The sequence below is a fragment of the Haliotis rufescens genome, unplaced genomic scaffold (genome assembly GCF_023055435.1).
Source record: "Haliotis rufescens isolate VD_foot unplaced genomic scaffold, xgHalRufe1.0.p SCAF_4, whole genome shotgun sequence".
NCBI classification, from domain to species: domain Eukaryota; kingdom Metazoa; phylum Mollusca; class Gastropoda; order Lepetellida; family Haliotidae; genus Haliotis; species Haliotis rufescens.
The window spans coordinates 57,541,123-57,559,135 of NW_025964112.1; the positions used below are offsets into that span (position 1 = coordinate 57,541,123).

Genomic DNA, 18,013 nt, shown 5'->3' on the forward strand with positions numbered 1-18,013 from the left:
TTTCTATTCTTAAGGGTAATTGCTGCATTTATATACAGTAACGTCTGTTCTTTGTCTAGGTCTATGCTATATCCAGAGTACTGTATGTATGTGGTGTATTACAGTTATGTTAAGGGGAGCAGCAATTGGATGTGTTCCCGTAACCCTGTTTGATCCGTTGGTCAGAGGTTCCCATCCCAGATTCCACGCCGTGTCTGATTATTGAACAGACTCGGAGGCACGGGTGGCTCAGCCGTCTAAGGCTCCGCGATTCGCTGTTCAGAGTTGCGTCCCTTGCGCACGCCAGAAACCTATGATTGTCGGTTCCGAAGTGGCATTCCTCCCGCATTAAGCTGGCACACCGTGATATAACTGGAGTGAGTGAGTGAGTTTGATTTTACGCCGCTTTTAGCAATATTCCAGCAATATCACGGCGGGGGACACCAGAAATGGGCTTCACACATTGTACCCATGTCGGGAATCGAACCCGGGTTTTCGGCGGGACGAGCGAACGCTTTAACCACTAGGCTACCCGACCGCCCCGATATAACTGGAACAGACTCATGTGGTTAACAACAGTTGCAGCTGTATACTTGGGCAATCCTGAAATAAGCTGACACGTCGCTACATCAACGTTTATCCTGTTAAAAGCGGCAACACACTCACGCATTGTTTGTTAAAGAGTAAAGTGCACGTATTACTATCTAATATATCAACACCGTGGGGATGTTGAAAATTGCAATTTCTCATGTCGTGGTGGCGAGATTACACCCAAAGAACTTCCCTAGCAATCTATTGAACAATTAGGAAGTAGCGTGTATTTCACTTAGTGTGACCCCACGGGGATTCCGGGTTAGGTGTGTATGCCCACAGCAACCAATGCTGATCGTAGGCGGCGACTTAATGGATCCTGAGGTCAAGTTAGTTGATTTGGTTGATTGGCGACGTGGACCGTTGCTCATAACATCGATCACTGGATTGTCTGTTCCAGACTTGACTATTTACAGCCTTAATATAGCTGGAATATTGCTGAGAGCGGCGTTAAACAACAAACAAACAAACAAACTTTTGTCCTTTAATCCAGTCTCGCGATGAACGAATATATGAAACATACGAGGGGTGTTCATTAAAGATTTCCCCTAAACCACTTAGGGTTATCATATTTGGTTGAAATTTCACATGTGTAATGATACATGTATCTATGGGTTATGTCTGAACTTGCAGCACCGAACTATTAATCTTACCACTTTTACAGGTGTTATGATCGAGTAGGGTGTGACAATGGAGCCAGTAGAATACCGAGCAGTGATTAGGTTTTTATATTTGAAAGGTCGCACACCAAAAGAAACTTTCACTGAAATGAAAGCAACTTATGGGGAAGATGCCCCATCATATGACGTTGTTAAACACTGGCATCGCCAGTTCAAGTGTGGTCGGACATCTGTGGAATCAGCTGCCGTTCCTGGTCGCCCCCATTCAGCCACTGATGAGGACACTATCCATCAAGTGGAGACCGCCATTTTGGCAGACCGACGTATAACTGTTCGCCAGTTACCACAAGATGTCAAGATCAGTGTAGGGTCTGTGGAAAAAATCATCCATGACAATTTGAACATGCATAAGGTGTCTGCACGATGGATTCCCAGGATGCTCACACCTTTCCAAAAGCAGGAACGAGGCAATTGCTCAAAGGATCTTTTGGACATGTGCCAAAAAAAACAGGCAAACTTTTTTGACAAACTTATCACACAGGATGAAACATGGGTCCATCACTATGATCCTGAGACTAAAGTTCAGTCGATGCAATGGAAGCATGTTGAGTCACCTTCCCCAAAGAAGGCACGTGTCCAACCCTCTGCAGGCAAGGACATGCTCACGGTGTTTTGGGACCAGCACGGAGTAGTGATGATGGATTTCTTGGCAAAGGGTACCACAATTACATGAGCTTATTATGCTTCACTGCTGCGGAAATTGCGGGACGCTATCAAGCTTAAGAGGCGTGGCATGGTGACCAAGGGTGTCCGTCTCCTGCAAGACGATGCTCCAGTTCACAATTGCAACTCTCATGTTGCCCAGACAGAAGCGCGGTCCAGTGGCTATGAAATCCTTCCACATCCTCCTAACTCTCCTGACCTTGCACCATCTGACTTCCACCTCTTCCAACCATGAAGCCATTTTTGAAGGGAAAACGTTTCACAGATGACGAAACACTGATTTCTGAAGTCAAGTCCTGGTTTGAGACGCAAAATGAGGGCTTTTACAAGCGAGGTCTCCATAGTTGCATAAAACGATGGGAGAAGTGTGTATAACTCTTGGTGGTTCCTATGTGGAGAAAGACTAATACCTATGCCAAGTTTCATTCCACTAGGTCCATCGGAAGTGGGACAGGGGAAATCTTTAATGAACACCCCTCGTATCTGATTATCGCTGACAAAAATCAATATTACTGTTTGCATACATTAGAAATCGGACATTTATTAACACATAAAAACGGCAAGTTTGGTGCAAGACATATTTTTCACATTATTATATTATTAACAAAATGAGATTTCGATTTCTATCTTATTACATACACATACTTTTATTGATTAACACGTCGAAATCTGCCCTTAATCTTAACATGAAAATGCTCTTTTTTCCACCATTATGTGTAATTTAGATAGTTGGTGTCAATAGTACGCAGACAAGCGTTATGAAAGGCATTGGTGATCCGGTGGTCTAAGACGTAGGAGGAACTGGGATCCTTTGGTTTCCGGTTCAGATCTGAATATCAGATTCAAACACATTATGATATGGTCTGTCAGAACCATGTCAATACCCCGTTTGTAACCGTACGGTGCAAGTCATAACATGTGTCTCATGTCAAACGGCTCTTTCTCAGCATTCTAGTGGCGTTAACACTCTCTCACGCACTCACTCGCTTGCTCGCTCCCTCGCTCACTCACACATACACTGTGCAGTCAAAATATTTCAATTCTTGCAAATCTGTTTTCTGAAAACCCATATATTTATAATGCTTATGACGATAGTTACTACTCGCCTTGAACAAATGAGGTTCATCACCAGCAAATTATGGATTTGCAAAAATCCCAAAAAGGAAGTTGATTACAGTGCTACAGGAAGAACTAACAGTGTCTATGACCTAAATTCAATCAAATGAAAGTTGGAAGTAAAAAAAAAGACGGCACGGAGGATCTGATGTAAAAGCAGTGATGAGGCCAGGTGTTCACAAAGAGAGTCATCATAAGGATCACAGCATGTCTTTTACTTCTTATAAAGACACTAGCATGTTATGAGGACATACGGGTTTGACGTTTATGATATTTTAGTGTGATAAAATCGCTGCTTTGGCTGCGGTTGAATAATGATGATTAACCAAAAAAGAAAGAATATGGACTTTACGTCGAAACCTATATCCAGGGACCCTAATAACGGAAAAAAGTTCCTTCACATATGAAGATGATGTTGAAAGTGCAGAGCAGTCGGGCGCTGATTATACTCTTTCAATGACGTTTCCTTATGTACTGCTTCTTTTATTTTGACGTTAGTGAAAAGACTGTATGATTCATCTCATTTGATGTGTTACATATTTAGATGTTGAAATGGGGAACCTTTTATGGTATCGACGGTGTGCTTTGGGATCTGAATTCCAGGTTTATATCTACGCAAAGAAATGATGTCTATTTGGTCATACTTTCGATAGATAGTGTAAATGCGACTGGCGCAACAAATTCAGATTTTGTTCTTCATATATCTTCACACATTTGGATATTACTCTTGGCACACACTCACACACCCACCGTACACACACACACACCACACAAACTCACATTTCACACATATACACCCTCACACACACCACCACACATACACGGACACTCACATAGACACACACACACACACTCACGCAATCACAACACACCACAGATACACACACTCACAGACACACACACCACATGCACAACACACACACACACCACATAGACACACACAATTTATATTTATATACTAATGTCTTACATGTCATTAACTGATGGAATACCCGAGAAAACGTACGACTTTGTGGATAACAACTTCTGGTTCATTGCATGTAGCGACGTTTCGATGTAGATTCTTACTCCGTTATCAAGCAGGAGTGACGAGGGTTATACATGCATGATATGTTGTGATAAGCGGCAGATTAACATGGACAAACAACAGGTAGAATACCGCATCCATTACATTGTAGAGCTTGGAACATTTCCTTGTAATGAGCTCTAGGGAAGAGATCTAGATATCCCTACGCCATTGTGTTAGACATGTTCTTAAGATGGATACCTATGTATCTGAAACTAAATTTAAGGATCGGATCATAATCCCATCCAACGAAGGACCAAAATATTTGTTGCGGCCCAAGAATTTCTTTTTCACTGATTGAGTTGGGTTCAACGCCGCTTTTCACAGTATTCCAGTATCCCAGTTATATCACGACGTGTTAGCTCAATGTAATATTGTTATTCGGGACAGCCCGAAGTGACGCAGGTCTGAGACGTTTACTGGTGAAACCCATGAGCACGGCCATGGAGCTTACAAACCACAAACAAAATATTCGGGCAGAATATGGACTCGAACCCAGGATCATAGGTTTCTGGCGCGTCCAAGGGGCGCATCTCTGCACAGCAAACTGCGGCACCTGAGACGGTACATCAAGTCGTAACATGCGGGGACACAAAAAACAACATACTTTGCATTGTGTACCTGCATGAGGACTCAAACCAGAACAACAACCTTCAATATGACGAATTAAAGAACAATTTAAAACGTGGCTACCCTGGGGAATTTGAACCCGGACTAGAAGCCTACGCACCAATTGCTGACACGCCTACACCTGACACACGCCCACCCCCACGCTATACAACACCCGATACACGCTCACCCCCACGCTATACAACACCTGATACACGCTCACCCCCACGCTATACAACACCTGATACACGCTCACCCCCACGCCATTCTTCCTTCCAAACTCCCGTCACTGCAGCTCTTTAATTTTGTATTCGCACAGTTGTTGATGTGTTGATGGATACTATTGTTATCACTCTTTCTATGCAATAAATATTATATGAATGCGAAGCTACATTAATTATGCCTACGTTCTCATTACAAAAAGGAAATCCATACTAATAATTTTCTTTGAGGAATATCTGGTTCATACATAATTCAATATCCGGTTACAATTAATGACGGGTTCTTTATGTAAATATGAACAGATTCATGTTGGTGTTGGGTAATTATTCAAGGGCTATCAATCTATAATAATACCTCTTACATATTCAAACCGCCCTAAAGCTATTCCATTACCGTTTCACAAACCCACTCGGTTACACATCTGTTATACAATACCAATGACGGTCTGTACAGTGAGATCTCAAACTTGCATACCGAGTAGGATTACCATCCGCTGAGAATACTCGATGAAAGACACTATCCTCAAGTGATTCAGATAACACCGACACATCCTCTAGCCGTGGAGCCATCTCATGTGTCGGAACCCATCCAGACTGACAAATCATGATTTAATACAGATACGTCTGGCCGATAACGACAGCAAATCCTTAAATCCACGTGTAGGTTGTATGGGTTAACTTGTTCTGTAATATCATGTGCATTTATCGGTCGAGTCCATATGGCGTAGATGTATTGATAAGTCGTTTCAGATGAAATCTAATTGATGTGGATGTCCTGAAACAGTTCTGTCATAAAAGCCGTATATTATCAACTTCACAGATCTATTTGACATATACTTCCACTTGTCTCAATGGATTCGTGTAAAGGGATTGGAGCTTTACCAACGACCTGCGCTTCTGGCATATCGCCAACATCCCCATATATATCAGTGCACAAACATAAATGCTCATTAGTTATATAACACATATTATTAACGTTAATACTGGTTGCCTAATCACTTTCAAGATTATTATTTGATCGATTTATACACGTAAGCGTTAACATGAAATATTGAAGTTCAAATTCAAACCTTGAGATTATCTTTAGACAACCTTTGACCAAAAAATAGATAAAAGTAGAAAACATCCTCGGAGAGGTTCGGCGTTTTGCTATTGAATATTCTCGTGTTGGTATATTTAATATCAAAAGCCCCCTTAAAAACTTTAGTGATTACGTTTATTAATACGCTGAATCTTTGATAAACCTGGTTTTTCGAGTTACAGCACCATAAAAATATTTTATGTAAAATACTAAAAATAGCATTAGCTGGAAATTTGACGCTTTAATAAACACCAAATGGCAAAGGAAAAGTACGTGTGATACAATTTACCATTGATATACTGAAACTAGGAAGGTTGATCTAAATAAGGAAACCTGATGTGGCGTGTATCCTTGAGAGTTACAAAGTATAGTCATTACGCTGCACATTCTGAATTGATTTAATATGTATAACTGTAGTTTCTACAAATGGAATCTTTTTATATACCTTCGCTTTCAGAATAAAAGAGGAATCATAGGCTATTAATTCTTTTCTTATTCTTTTTGCGTTTGATACCACAAAACGACTACAAAGCAATGGCATTATTTCAGGATCTTGGTTACAAGGTATTGTGACATTTATCGTTTATGTTCTGTAGCATTCGGTAACATTTTATTTCGGTCAATACAGTTAAAAGCGGTCAAAATGGGTCATTCCTACCCATTAGTCTAATTGCAACGCAAACTAAAACTGCAGAACCACAAACGATTGTAATGCAATAAACATAATTTTATTGAATCACAAACCAACCGCCATAACAATGAAATTTACATAAAACAGAAATGAATTGATTTTCAGTAAAACTCATTAAAGTAATTTATTTAAAACACGGAGCTATTGGCCGTGAATGGCTCTCATTCTGCTACATCAGCAATGGAGGTCACTACCTCAAAGGAGGTGCGTTTTATTCTGTGTCATTTGTTTTGCAAATCCTGTTGCTCTCATAGTTTGTACATGAATGAACGTGTATGGCATTCAATGAATAACAACAACATAGAAACTATCACGAAAAGGTCGACGATGTTTCATGTGCTCAGTGGACCTTTGACTCGGTTTGTGGAGATCCTACAGTTAAAATGATTAAAGAAACCACAATAACTTCTTTGTTTCCTGAAAATCAATACATAAAATTGGAGCAACCGCTTAAACAAGTGTTTATTTTTGAATCACCAAGTTATGATGGTTGTGCATTTGTGCTTTTTCTAATAATTTCAATGACGAAAAAACAACAACATTATCCATGTACAAACTATTTGTTTCATCCATCATGAAAATATATCCCCTATATGCTGAGTAGCTAAAACGGAGATTGAAACTGTAGGGGTATCTGATATCGCCTTATAGACCCATTACTTTAGACTGCAAAGACAATTCATGACGCCGCATGTTGCAATGAACAACCAGCAGGTAGGTTTCATATGAAACCAGGAAACGACCAGTCTCAATTATCCACCGAAACAGATTCCATTGGGCGTTAAATGGAAATAGCGATAGAATTGCGGTGAGAGTCAGTGGAACACTGAAAATATTTGAGAGAAATCCGTATAATAACAGGAAGGCGAATTTCAACATTAAAAAACAGCTTTATGTTACGGTAGGATTGTTAAAATTTGGGATTTTGCGTGAAATCCCCGAATATTTCAGTAAGTTCATGAAACCCAGATTTGGTCAGGGATTTCATGTAGTCCCTTACGGATATAATGACCAGTGATGTCAAGAAATCAACATATTACTTCTGACATCATGTTCAATGACATTTTGTGCTTTTTATCCCATACATTACCATGATGAAACAAATAATGGATAAATGTAAGTCGATTTCTTTGTTCTACCTGAATCAGCCCTTGTCAACATCGCCACATACAGAATACAAAATGTATCAGTTGAAGTTGAAGCAGTTACAATTGTCTCGTGTCAACGCGCCCTTGCATTGGTACAGACAGAGAATACATGATGTTTTAATGCAACAGTAGCGTGGTGGCATCTAGAGTATCGCTTTAATTTTGCCTTGGTGCAACTGCAGCTGCTCCAATTGAAATCTGTAGTTTCGCAACACATACACATATACACACATACACAACACTGAAATTTGGTATGCAATATATATTAAGGTCCTTGTATAGTATTCGGTGCAAAGTTAGGCTGGCCCAGGATCTTTGAAAGTGTATCTGTGTCACATGTACGAATTATTCAGGGGAATGAAACTTTATGCCCTTGTTTATGCCTTGTAGTTTCATGATAAACCAATAACCCCCATTCCCCCTTTCCCCAGCCCCCCATCAACAGACACACACAGATCATGATCCGATGCTGGGTGGTTCAATTCACAAAGTTGGAGCACATTGGAGGCAGTGGAAGGACGGTATTAAGGTTCCACTTGGACCAAGGAGGGCTTGGGAGCATTATATTCACGCTCATCCACATCAGGTCCAACTACTTCTGGACACATGAGCAATTTGGTGATTAATTAATCCCACTTCTCTGGGCACGTTTGACTTAATTTGATACAAAGCTGAATGCGCTCGTTTGACCAGTGTTGCTTTATTGGCTGCCCGTTGGTCGGAGTCAGTTAGTGCACTGGCCTTGCCTTGACCACTGGTACTTTAACCTGCAGGTGTACAGCCGTAGGGTCATAATATGAACATTGGCCAACCTGATTAATATAGCGGAACATTAATTTTCATGGCTTCATGATTAACACCATTAAGTGTTAAGGGTAATAAGTACGTCCTTTGTTGACGAGAAAAAAGCAAGAACTAAAAATTGTCATCAAGTGACGTCTAACCTGAGACTCCAACAATTACACTTTCGTTGAAGCGACATGTGACAAATGTATCAACTGAGCTTCGAACCGTGTTTCTGCTATAATACATTCGAAGGTACGGGATGTTCAAGAAACAGACTTGGATACTTCCACACTAACAAGATACATCCGCACTAATATACAGACAGATAAAACCTACATAATGTCATGGTATCTTCACACCAACAAGCTACCTCCGCACTAATATACAGACAGATAAAACATGCATAATGTCATTGTATCTCCACACTTACAAGCTACCTCCGCGCTAATATACAGACAGATAAAACCTAAATAATGTCATGGTATCTTCACACTAACAAGCTACCTCCGTACTAATATACAGACAGATAAAACCTACATAATGTCATTGTATCTCCACACTTACAAGTTACCTCCGCACTAATATACAGACAGATAAAACCTACATAATGCCATGATATCTCAACACTAACAAGCTACTTCCGCACTAATATACAGACAGATAAAACCTGCATAATGTCATGATATCTCAACACTAACAAGACATCTCCGCACTAATATACAGACAGATAAAACTTACATAATGCCATGGTGTCTCCACACTAACAAGCTACCTCCGCACTAATATACAGACAGATAAAACCTACATAATGTCATTGTATCTCCTCACTAGAAAGCTACCTCCGCACTAATATACAGCCAGAAAAAACCTACATAATGTCATGATATCTCAACACTAACAAGACATCTCCGCACTAATATACAGACAGACAAAACCTGCATAATGTCATGATATCTCCGTACTAACAAGCTACTTCCGCACTAATATACAGACAGAAAAAAACTACATAATGTCATGATATCTCAACACTAACAAGACATCTCCGCACTAATATACAGACATACAACCTACATAATGTCATGATATATCCACACTAACAAGCTACTTCCGCACTAATAAACAGACAGATAAAACCTACATAATGTCATGATATCCCAACACTAACAAGCTACCTTCGCACTAATATACAGACAGAAAAAACCTACATAATGTCATGATATCTCAACACTAACAAGACATCTCCGCACTAATATACAGACATACAACCTACATAATGTCATGATATATCCACATTAACAAGCTACTTCCGCACTAATAAACAGACAGATACAACCTACATAATGCCATGGTATCTCCACACTAACAAGCTACCTCCGCACTAATATACAGACAAATAAAACCTACATAATGTCATGGTATCTCCTCACTAGAAAGCTACATCCGCACTAATATACAGACAGAAAAAACCTATATAATGTCATGATATCTCAACACTAACAAGACATCTCCGCACTAATATACAGACAGACAAAACCTGCATAATGTCATGATATCTCCACACTAACAAGCCACCCCCGCACTAATATACAGACAGATAAAACCTACATAATGCCATGGTATCTCCACACTAACAAGCTATCTCCGAACTAATATACAGAAAGATAAAACCTACATAATGTCATGGTATCTCCTCACTAGAAAGCTACCTCCGCACTAATATACAAACAGAAATAACCTACATAATGTCATTGTATCACCACACTAACAAGCCACCCCCGCACTAATATACAGACAGATAAAACCTACATAATGTCATGGTATCTTCACACTAACAAGCTACCTCCACACTAATATACAGACAGATAAAACCTACATAATGTCATGATATCTCAACACTAACAAGACATCTCCGCACTAATATACAGACAGATACAACCTACATAATGTCATGATATCTCCACACTAACATGCTACTTCCGCACTAATAAACAGACAGATAAAACCTACATAATGTCATGATATCTCAACACTAACAAGCTACTTCCGCACTAATAAACAGACAGATAAAACCTGCATAATGTCATGATATCTCAACACTAACAAGACATCTCCGCACTAATATACAAACATACAACCTACATAATGTCATGATATCTCCACACTAACAAGCTACCTCCGCACTAATATACAGAAAGATAAAAAATAATGCCATGGTATCTCCACACTAACAAGCCACCCCCGCACTAATATACAGACAGATAAAACCTACATAATGCCATGGTATCTTCACACTAACAAGCTACCTCCGCACTAATATACAGAAAGATAAAACCTACATAATGTCATGGTATCTCCACACTAACAAGCTACTTCCGTACTAATAAACAGACAGATAAAACCTGCATAATGTCATGATATCTCAACACTAACAAGACATCTCCGCACTAATATACAGACATACAACCTACATAATGTCATGATATCTCCACACTAACAAGCTACTTCCGTACTAATAAACAGACAGATAAAACCTGCATAATGTCATGATATCTCAACACTAACAAGACATCTCCGCACTAATATACAGACATACAACCTACATAATGCCATGGTATCTCAACACTAACAAGCCACCCCCGCACTAATATACAGACAGATAAAACCTACATAATGTCATGGTATCTTCACACTAACAAGCTACCTCCACACTAATATACAGACAGATAAAACCTACATAATGTCATGATATCTCAACACTAACAAGACATCTCCGCACTAATATACAGACAGATACAACCTACATAATGTCATGATATCTCCACACTAACATGCTACTTCCGCACTAATAAACAGACAGATAAAACCTACATAATGTCATGATATCTCAACACTAACAAGCTACTTCCGCACTAATAAACAGACAGATAAAACCTGCATAATGTCATGATATCTCAACACTAACAAGACATCTCCGCACTAATATACAAACATACAACCTACATAATGTCATGATATCTCCACACTAACAAGCTACCTCCGCACTAATATACAGAAAGATAAAAAATAATGCCATGGTATCTCCACACTAACAAGCCACCCCCGCACTAATATACAGACAGATAAAACCTACATAATGCCATGGTATCTTCACACTAACAAGCTACCTCCGCACTAATATACAGAAAGATAAAACCTACATAATGTCATGGTATCTCCACACTAACAAGCTACTTCCGTACTAATAAACAGACAGATAAAACCTGCATAATGTCATGATATCTCAACACTAACAAGACATCTCCGCACTAATATACAGACATACAACCTACATAATGTCATGATATCTCCACACTAACAAGCTACTTCCGTACTAATAAACAGACAGATAAAACCTGCATAATGTCATGATATCTCAACACTAACAAGACATCTCCGCACTAATATACAGACATACAACCTACATAATGCCATGGTATCTCAACACTAACAAGCCACCCCCGCACTAATATACAGACAGATAAAACCTACATAATGCCATGGTATCTTCACACTAACAAGCTACCTCCGCACTAATATACAGAAAGATAAAACCTACATAATGTCATGGTATCTCCACACTAACAAGCTACTTCCGTACTAATAAACAGACAGATAAAACCTGCATAATGTCATGATATCTCAACACTAACAAGACATCTCCGCACTAATATACAGACATACAACCTACATAATGCCATGGTATCTCCACACTAACAAGCCACCCCCGCACTAATATACAGACAGATAAAACCTACATAATGCCATGGTATCTTCACACTAACAAGCTACCTCCGCACTAATATACAGAAAGATAAAACCTACATAATGTCATGATATCTCCACACTAACAAGCTACCTCCGCACTAATATACAGAAAGATAAAACCTACATAATGCCATGGTATCTCCACACTAACAAGCTACCTCCGCACTAATATACAGAAAGATAAAACCTACATAATGTCATGGTATCTTCACACTAACAAGCCACCCCGGCACTAACATACAGACAGAGAAAACCTACATAATGTCATTGTATCTCAACACTAACAAAACATCTCCGCACTAATATACAGACAGATATAACCTACATAATGTCATGATATCTCCACACTAACAAGCTACTTCCGTACTAATAAACAGACAGATAAAACCTACATAATGTCATGGTATCTCCACACTAACAAGACATCTCCGCACTAATATACAGACAGATAAAACCTACATAATGTCATGATAGCTCAACACTAACAAGACATCTCCGCACTAATATACAGACAGATGAAACCTACATAATGTCATGGTATCTCCACACTTACAAGCTACCTCCGCACTAATAAACAGACAGATATAACCTACATAATGTCATGATATCTCAACACTTACAAGCTACCTCCGCACTAATAAACAGACAGATATAACCTACATACTGTCATGATATCTCCTCACTAGCATGATCCTACCGCACAAACATGACACCTCCCACTACCATCATGACTCCCCACAAACATGACACCTCCCACTACCACCATGACTCCCCACAAACATGACACCTCCCACTACCATCATGACTCCCCACAAACATGACACCTCCCACTACCACCATGACTCCCCACAAACATGACATCTCCCACTACCACCATGACTCCCAACAAACATAACATCTCCCACTACCACCATGACTCCCCACAAACATGACATCTCCCACTACCACCATGACTCCCCACAAACATGCCACCTTCGCACTAACATGACTGGCATGCTGCCTTTGAACTAATATGATGCCTCCTCACTAATATGCTGTTTCCACACTAACAACAGACCTCACCACTAACATGATAATACCGCACAAACATGACACCTCCTCACTACAGTGAGACCTCCTTACTAACATATCTCCGCACTATTATGCCACCGCTCCACTGACATGATTGCACAGCACTAATACGAAACATCCAGTTAACTAACAATGAAGGTCTGCATGGATATGGTAACCCAAGATAACATACTGAAAGTTGAAATTACATAATTGTAATCCCCGAGGAAGCACTGTCTCAACAGGGTTGTACACATATTGGCATCTCTACTCTGTATTGTCTGAATACCGTCTGTGTTTGTGCAAGAAAGTTACCGATGTATTATGCATGAATGTAATTACAACATTTCCACTAAATTCTGTTTTATTGCGCGAGTTTGACACCGTTATCTCCTAAAATTGACAATATCCACTGATTTAGCTTATCCTTTTAACACGAGAACATTATTTTGACTGAATGAATAAACACGCCCCAGCTCTTCCTTGCGACAACGCTTGTGTAAACTACTTTATTAATCTTGTGAGGTGGAAACAATTTTTGTTGTATATTCTGCAATCGAAAGAGTCACTATTTGAGAGCGACACATTTATGAAGATTACCATGATTTATTTGTTTGTTTGTTGTTTAACGCCGCACAGCTTTATGAAGGCGGTCTGTAAATAATCGAGTTTGGACCACACAGTCCAGTAATTGACATCATGGGCATAGATCCACGCAATTGAGGCACGATAACATGCATCAACCAAGTCAGCGAACCTGACCACCCGATCCCGTTTGTCGCCTCTTAAGACAAGCATAGTCGACTCTTACAGCAAGCATGGGTTGCTGAAGACCTGTACTACCCCGGATCTTCACGGCTCAGATTAGTATGAGCCACCGTCCGACATGCCAACGATTTAATTTTTGTAAATTTTCAGAACAAATAATCTTTCTTCAGCAGTTTTCTTCAGAATATTTAATTCAGAATATTAAATGTCAGATGTTCAAACCGTCCGACATTTGATATTCCGAATAAAATATTCTGAAAAAATGCTGAAGAAAGAAATGAAATCATTGGCATGATGAATTTTCTGAAAAGTATGTGTTGGTTGTCCTAAAAATGTCTCACTTTTCCTTTCAGAATGAAAACGATGTATGTTTTGATAATGAAACGCGGCCTGAAACAAACAAAACTACCAATACCACCCAAAGCCCGCCCCAATAGTTTCTTTTAAACTATGTTAAATTATGAGGTTACAGTCATCTTAGCACCAAGATCACGGCCCGTGAAGATCCGGGGTAGAATAGGTCTTCATCTACCCATGCTTGCCGTAAAAGGCGACTATGCTTGTCGTAAGAGGCGAATAACGGTATCGGATGACAAGGCTCGCTGACTTGGTTGATTCATGTCATCGATCCTAACCGCTTGATTGACATCCTAACCCAACCAACAACCAAAGACGTCGATCATTGCTCACCATACCGATCACAGGATCGTCTGGTCCAGACTCCATACTTTACAGGTCGCGAACATATTGCTGGAATATATATGGCTGTTTTCGGCTTTAAACACCTAAAAACAAACAAACAAACACAATCTTTGAAGTGTCTATGATCTGCGTCATAATTTTGTACACACACACAACACTAACACGTTATCACTGGCTTTAAAGACAGTTAACTCCTTCTCTCGTTTATTTCTTAACGAAAACGTTGATTCAAACATCCAAGATTATAATGATAATACTTATATTAAAATGAAGGTTTATAACTGCTCTTTTGTTTATTCACAGGAGTATCCAGCCATGAGATGTCTTACTTACGACTTTGACTGCGACAACTGAACAAACATGGATTTACTGGGAGAAAAGGCCCATCACTATGGGAAAGAACCGCAACCAGTCATAGCATTGATTGTGAACCTGACGTCATCGGATGTCGGGTATCACGTGGCTGTTGACAATCGATCCTGTTTGACAAATGAAACCTCGGACTACGAGGGGTTTTATCGTCGTGCACAGTACGTCACAGGCTTGATTATATATCCGATATTGTGCATCATTGGCATCACTGGAAATGTTCTTGCTCTGATTGTGTTAAGCCATAGAGATATGGCAACGTCAACCAATGTGTATTTGTCAGCTTTGGCGGTTTCCGACACAATCAAACTCTTCAATGACCTTTTGTACTTTATAATGGTCGTACTATTTCTGAACGATGCAGAACTCTCGGAGAAGATGAAAATCACACTGTATCCATTTGCCCATTACATATTTAACATGGCTGTGTGTATCACAGCCTGGTTAACTGTCTCCGTTGCCATGGAGCGCTACATCTCTGTGTGTCACCCTTCCCGTGCGAAACAGCTATGCACCATTTCCCGCGCTCGGTTGGTGTGCGCTATAGTGTTCATCATGATGATCCTTCTGTCTCTCCCATCACTGTTCAGATATAAGGTAGAGACTTTTCATGACATCAAGAACAATATTACATGCAGTGAGTTTATCCCGACGGACCTTGGTAACAATGATGCCTTCATGGTACCCTATACATGGATCCAAAACGCTCTGAGAGCTATTATCCCCCTTTTCGTTCTGATTTACCTAAACGCCCGTATTATCAACGAGTTGCGTAAAGAACGAGTAAAGGGTAAGCGTCTCTCCTCCAGGAACCGCATCACTCTGATGCTCATCATAATAATCCTCGTCTTCACCATCTGCATCACACCCGACGCCGTCATGTCGACGTTCTTTGGCAAAGGCTACGTCGAGGAGGGGAACCTGGTCAAGGGCATCCGCGAAATTACAGACTCCCTGCTTGCCGTCAACTCCGCGTTTAATTTTCTTTTGTACTGTGCCCTGAGCATTGTTTTCCGCAACACCTTCTTGAGGATATTCTGCGCATGCCGACCCGAACTTGTTCCAAAAGACACACGCCGAAGCATGCGAAACGGAAGTACCCATGTGATAAGGAACAATTCAAAAGACGAAGATAAGACACAGACGAATGCACAGGAGACATATGTGTGACCCAATGTGTGCATTGACATTCATACCATAACGGCCTTTTGTTCAGTTTGCGTTGCTAGCTGCGTTGTTTTGTTTTCATAACTTGTGCCACTTGTATCAATAAATATTAAACGTGCCCGCTGAAGCCTTGTAACTTGAGAGAGAGAGACACCTACATGAACGACCTTGATACTTATTCTTTGTATGTTAATGAGTCCATCAAGCTTCTTATACCTAAGATGACTATGCTCATTTGGTGAATTGAATAAAACAAATAGAAATAAATCTGTTATAGTTCATAGAAACCCCCCCAACCATTTCTATCATTTATGTATGATATGAGGTCTGTACCTGGTTTGCAGGAAGCATTACAGCGCATGTTTTGACAATATGTGCACATGCACGACATATGTTAAATATTTCCATCACTGCAGCTTTAATTCGATCTCAGTACATGGATAAGCACTCTTGTAATGAGTGGTAAGTTTGAATAAGAGATTAATTGTCAGCCTTTGCTGATTCCACATTTTAAAACACTGTCACCTTCCGGAATAGAATAAATATCCTACAACCTATGCTTTTCATAAGAGCCACTAAATTGGTCGGTGATCAAGCTCGGCGATTTGGTTGATTGCGTTTCGCCGTAACTCGACGCGATATGACGTTTCTCATAACATTAATCACTGGCTTGTCTAGTCCAAATTTGTTTATAAACTGAGGAGCAAAAGAAATTATAGCTCTCAGTTAATTTTCAATTGAAAATATCATATGTTTGAGATATCATATAAAAAATGAACAGGCGTGTGTTGACGTTTCGACAGCAATCGATGAGTACTAAAAAATATAATTTGATTTAAAACTTTAAAAAAGGAATTGGCATAATACAGAACTGCTGGTGGGTTTCTAAGACATTAAGTCAATAAATTTCCTTTTTTCGGCACATATATTTACATTACAAACATGGTGGGGGTCATGTGGTTGCCAATTTATTTCTTGCCCAGCCTTCATTGAACTAATTTAGTTTTACATAGAATTACGAGGCCACAGATTACTTTTTACAAACTGTTGCAGGAATGAGTGATGTTTAGATAGGCGTGATCAAATTCAACAACAGTTCTTTCAATTTTCAATTACTTTAAAAACACGGTGTACTTTTTTAGCCCCTCAGTTCATATGTGCCGCCGTCATATAGTTGGACGATTGCAGAAGGCGAGATTAGAAAATATAGAGACAAAACAAGAATTGCCCTAACCATTTGACGTACATCCATACAATAATGATAGAGTAGGCACAGTGAGGTAATCGTGAATAGAAACAAACCCAGCACAACCAGAGAACATATTTGTAGTATACACATTAGCATGTTCATGGATCGTGTTCTGTTTTCGTGTTCAACGATTTTACTCATAATCGCGGAGACGAAGGGAGTTCAGAACATGCGAACACAGCTGCTGCAACTTACACGTTAATAACGTACATGTAGTAACGCCTGTAATGTAATATTTCAACGTTCTGAGTGCATTACTACATCTGGGGCCAC

At 39.8% G+C, this 18,013-nt stretch overlaps 1 protein-coding gene across 5 annotated transcripts in view; it reads left to right on the forward strand.

The window, feature by feature from the left end:
- Positions 1 to 16,612, forward strand: part of LOC124114348 (FMRFamide receptor-like) — a 199,400-nt gene extending 182,788 nt beyond the window's left edge. For all 5 annotated transcript variants that reach the window (XM_046474867.2, XM_046474905.2, XM_046474877.2 and 2 more), the window contains one exon: positions 15,259 to 16,612. In XM_046474867.2, the coding sequence (XP_046330823.1) occupies positions 15,316 to 16,494 (1,179 nt within the window). In that variant the 5' untranslated portion in view covers positions 15,259 to 15,315 and the 3' untranslated portion in view covers positions 16,495 to 16,612. The remainder of the gene's footprint in view (positions 1 to 15,258) is intronic.
- The last annotated feature ends 1,401 nt before the right edge of the window (positions 16,613 to 18,013 follow it).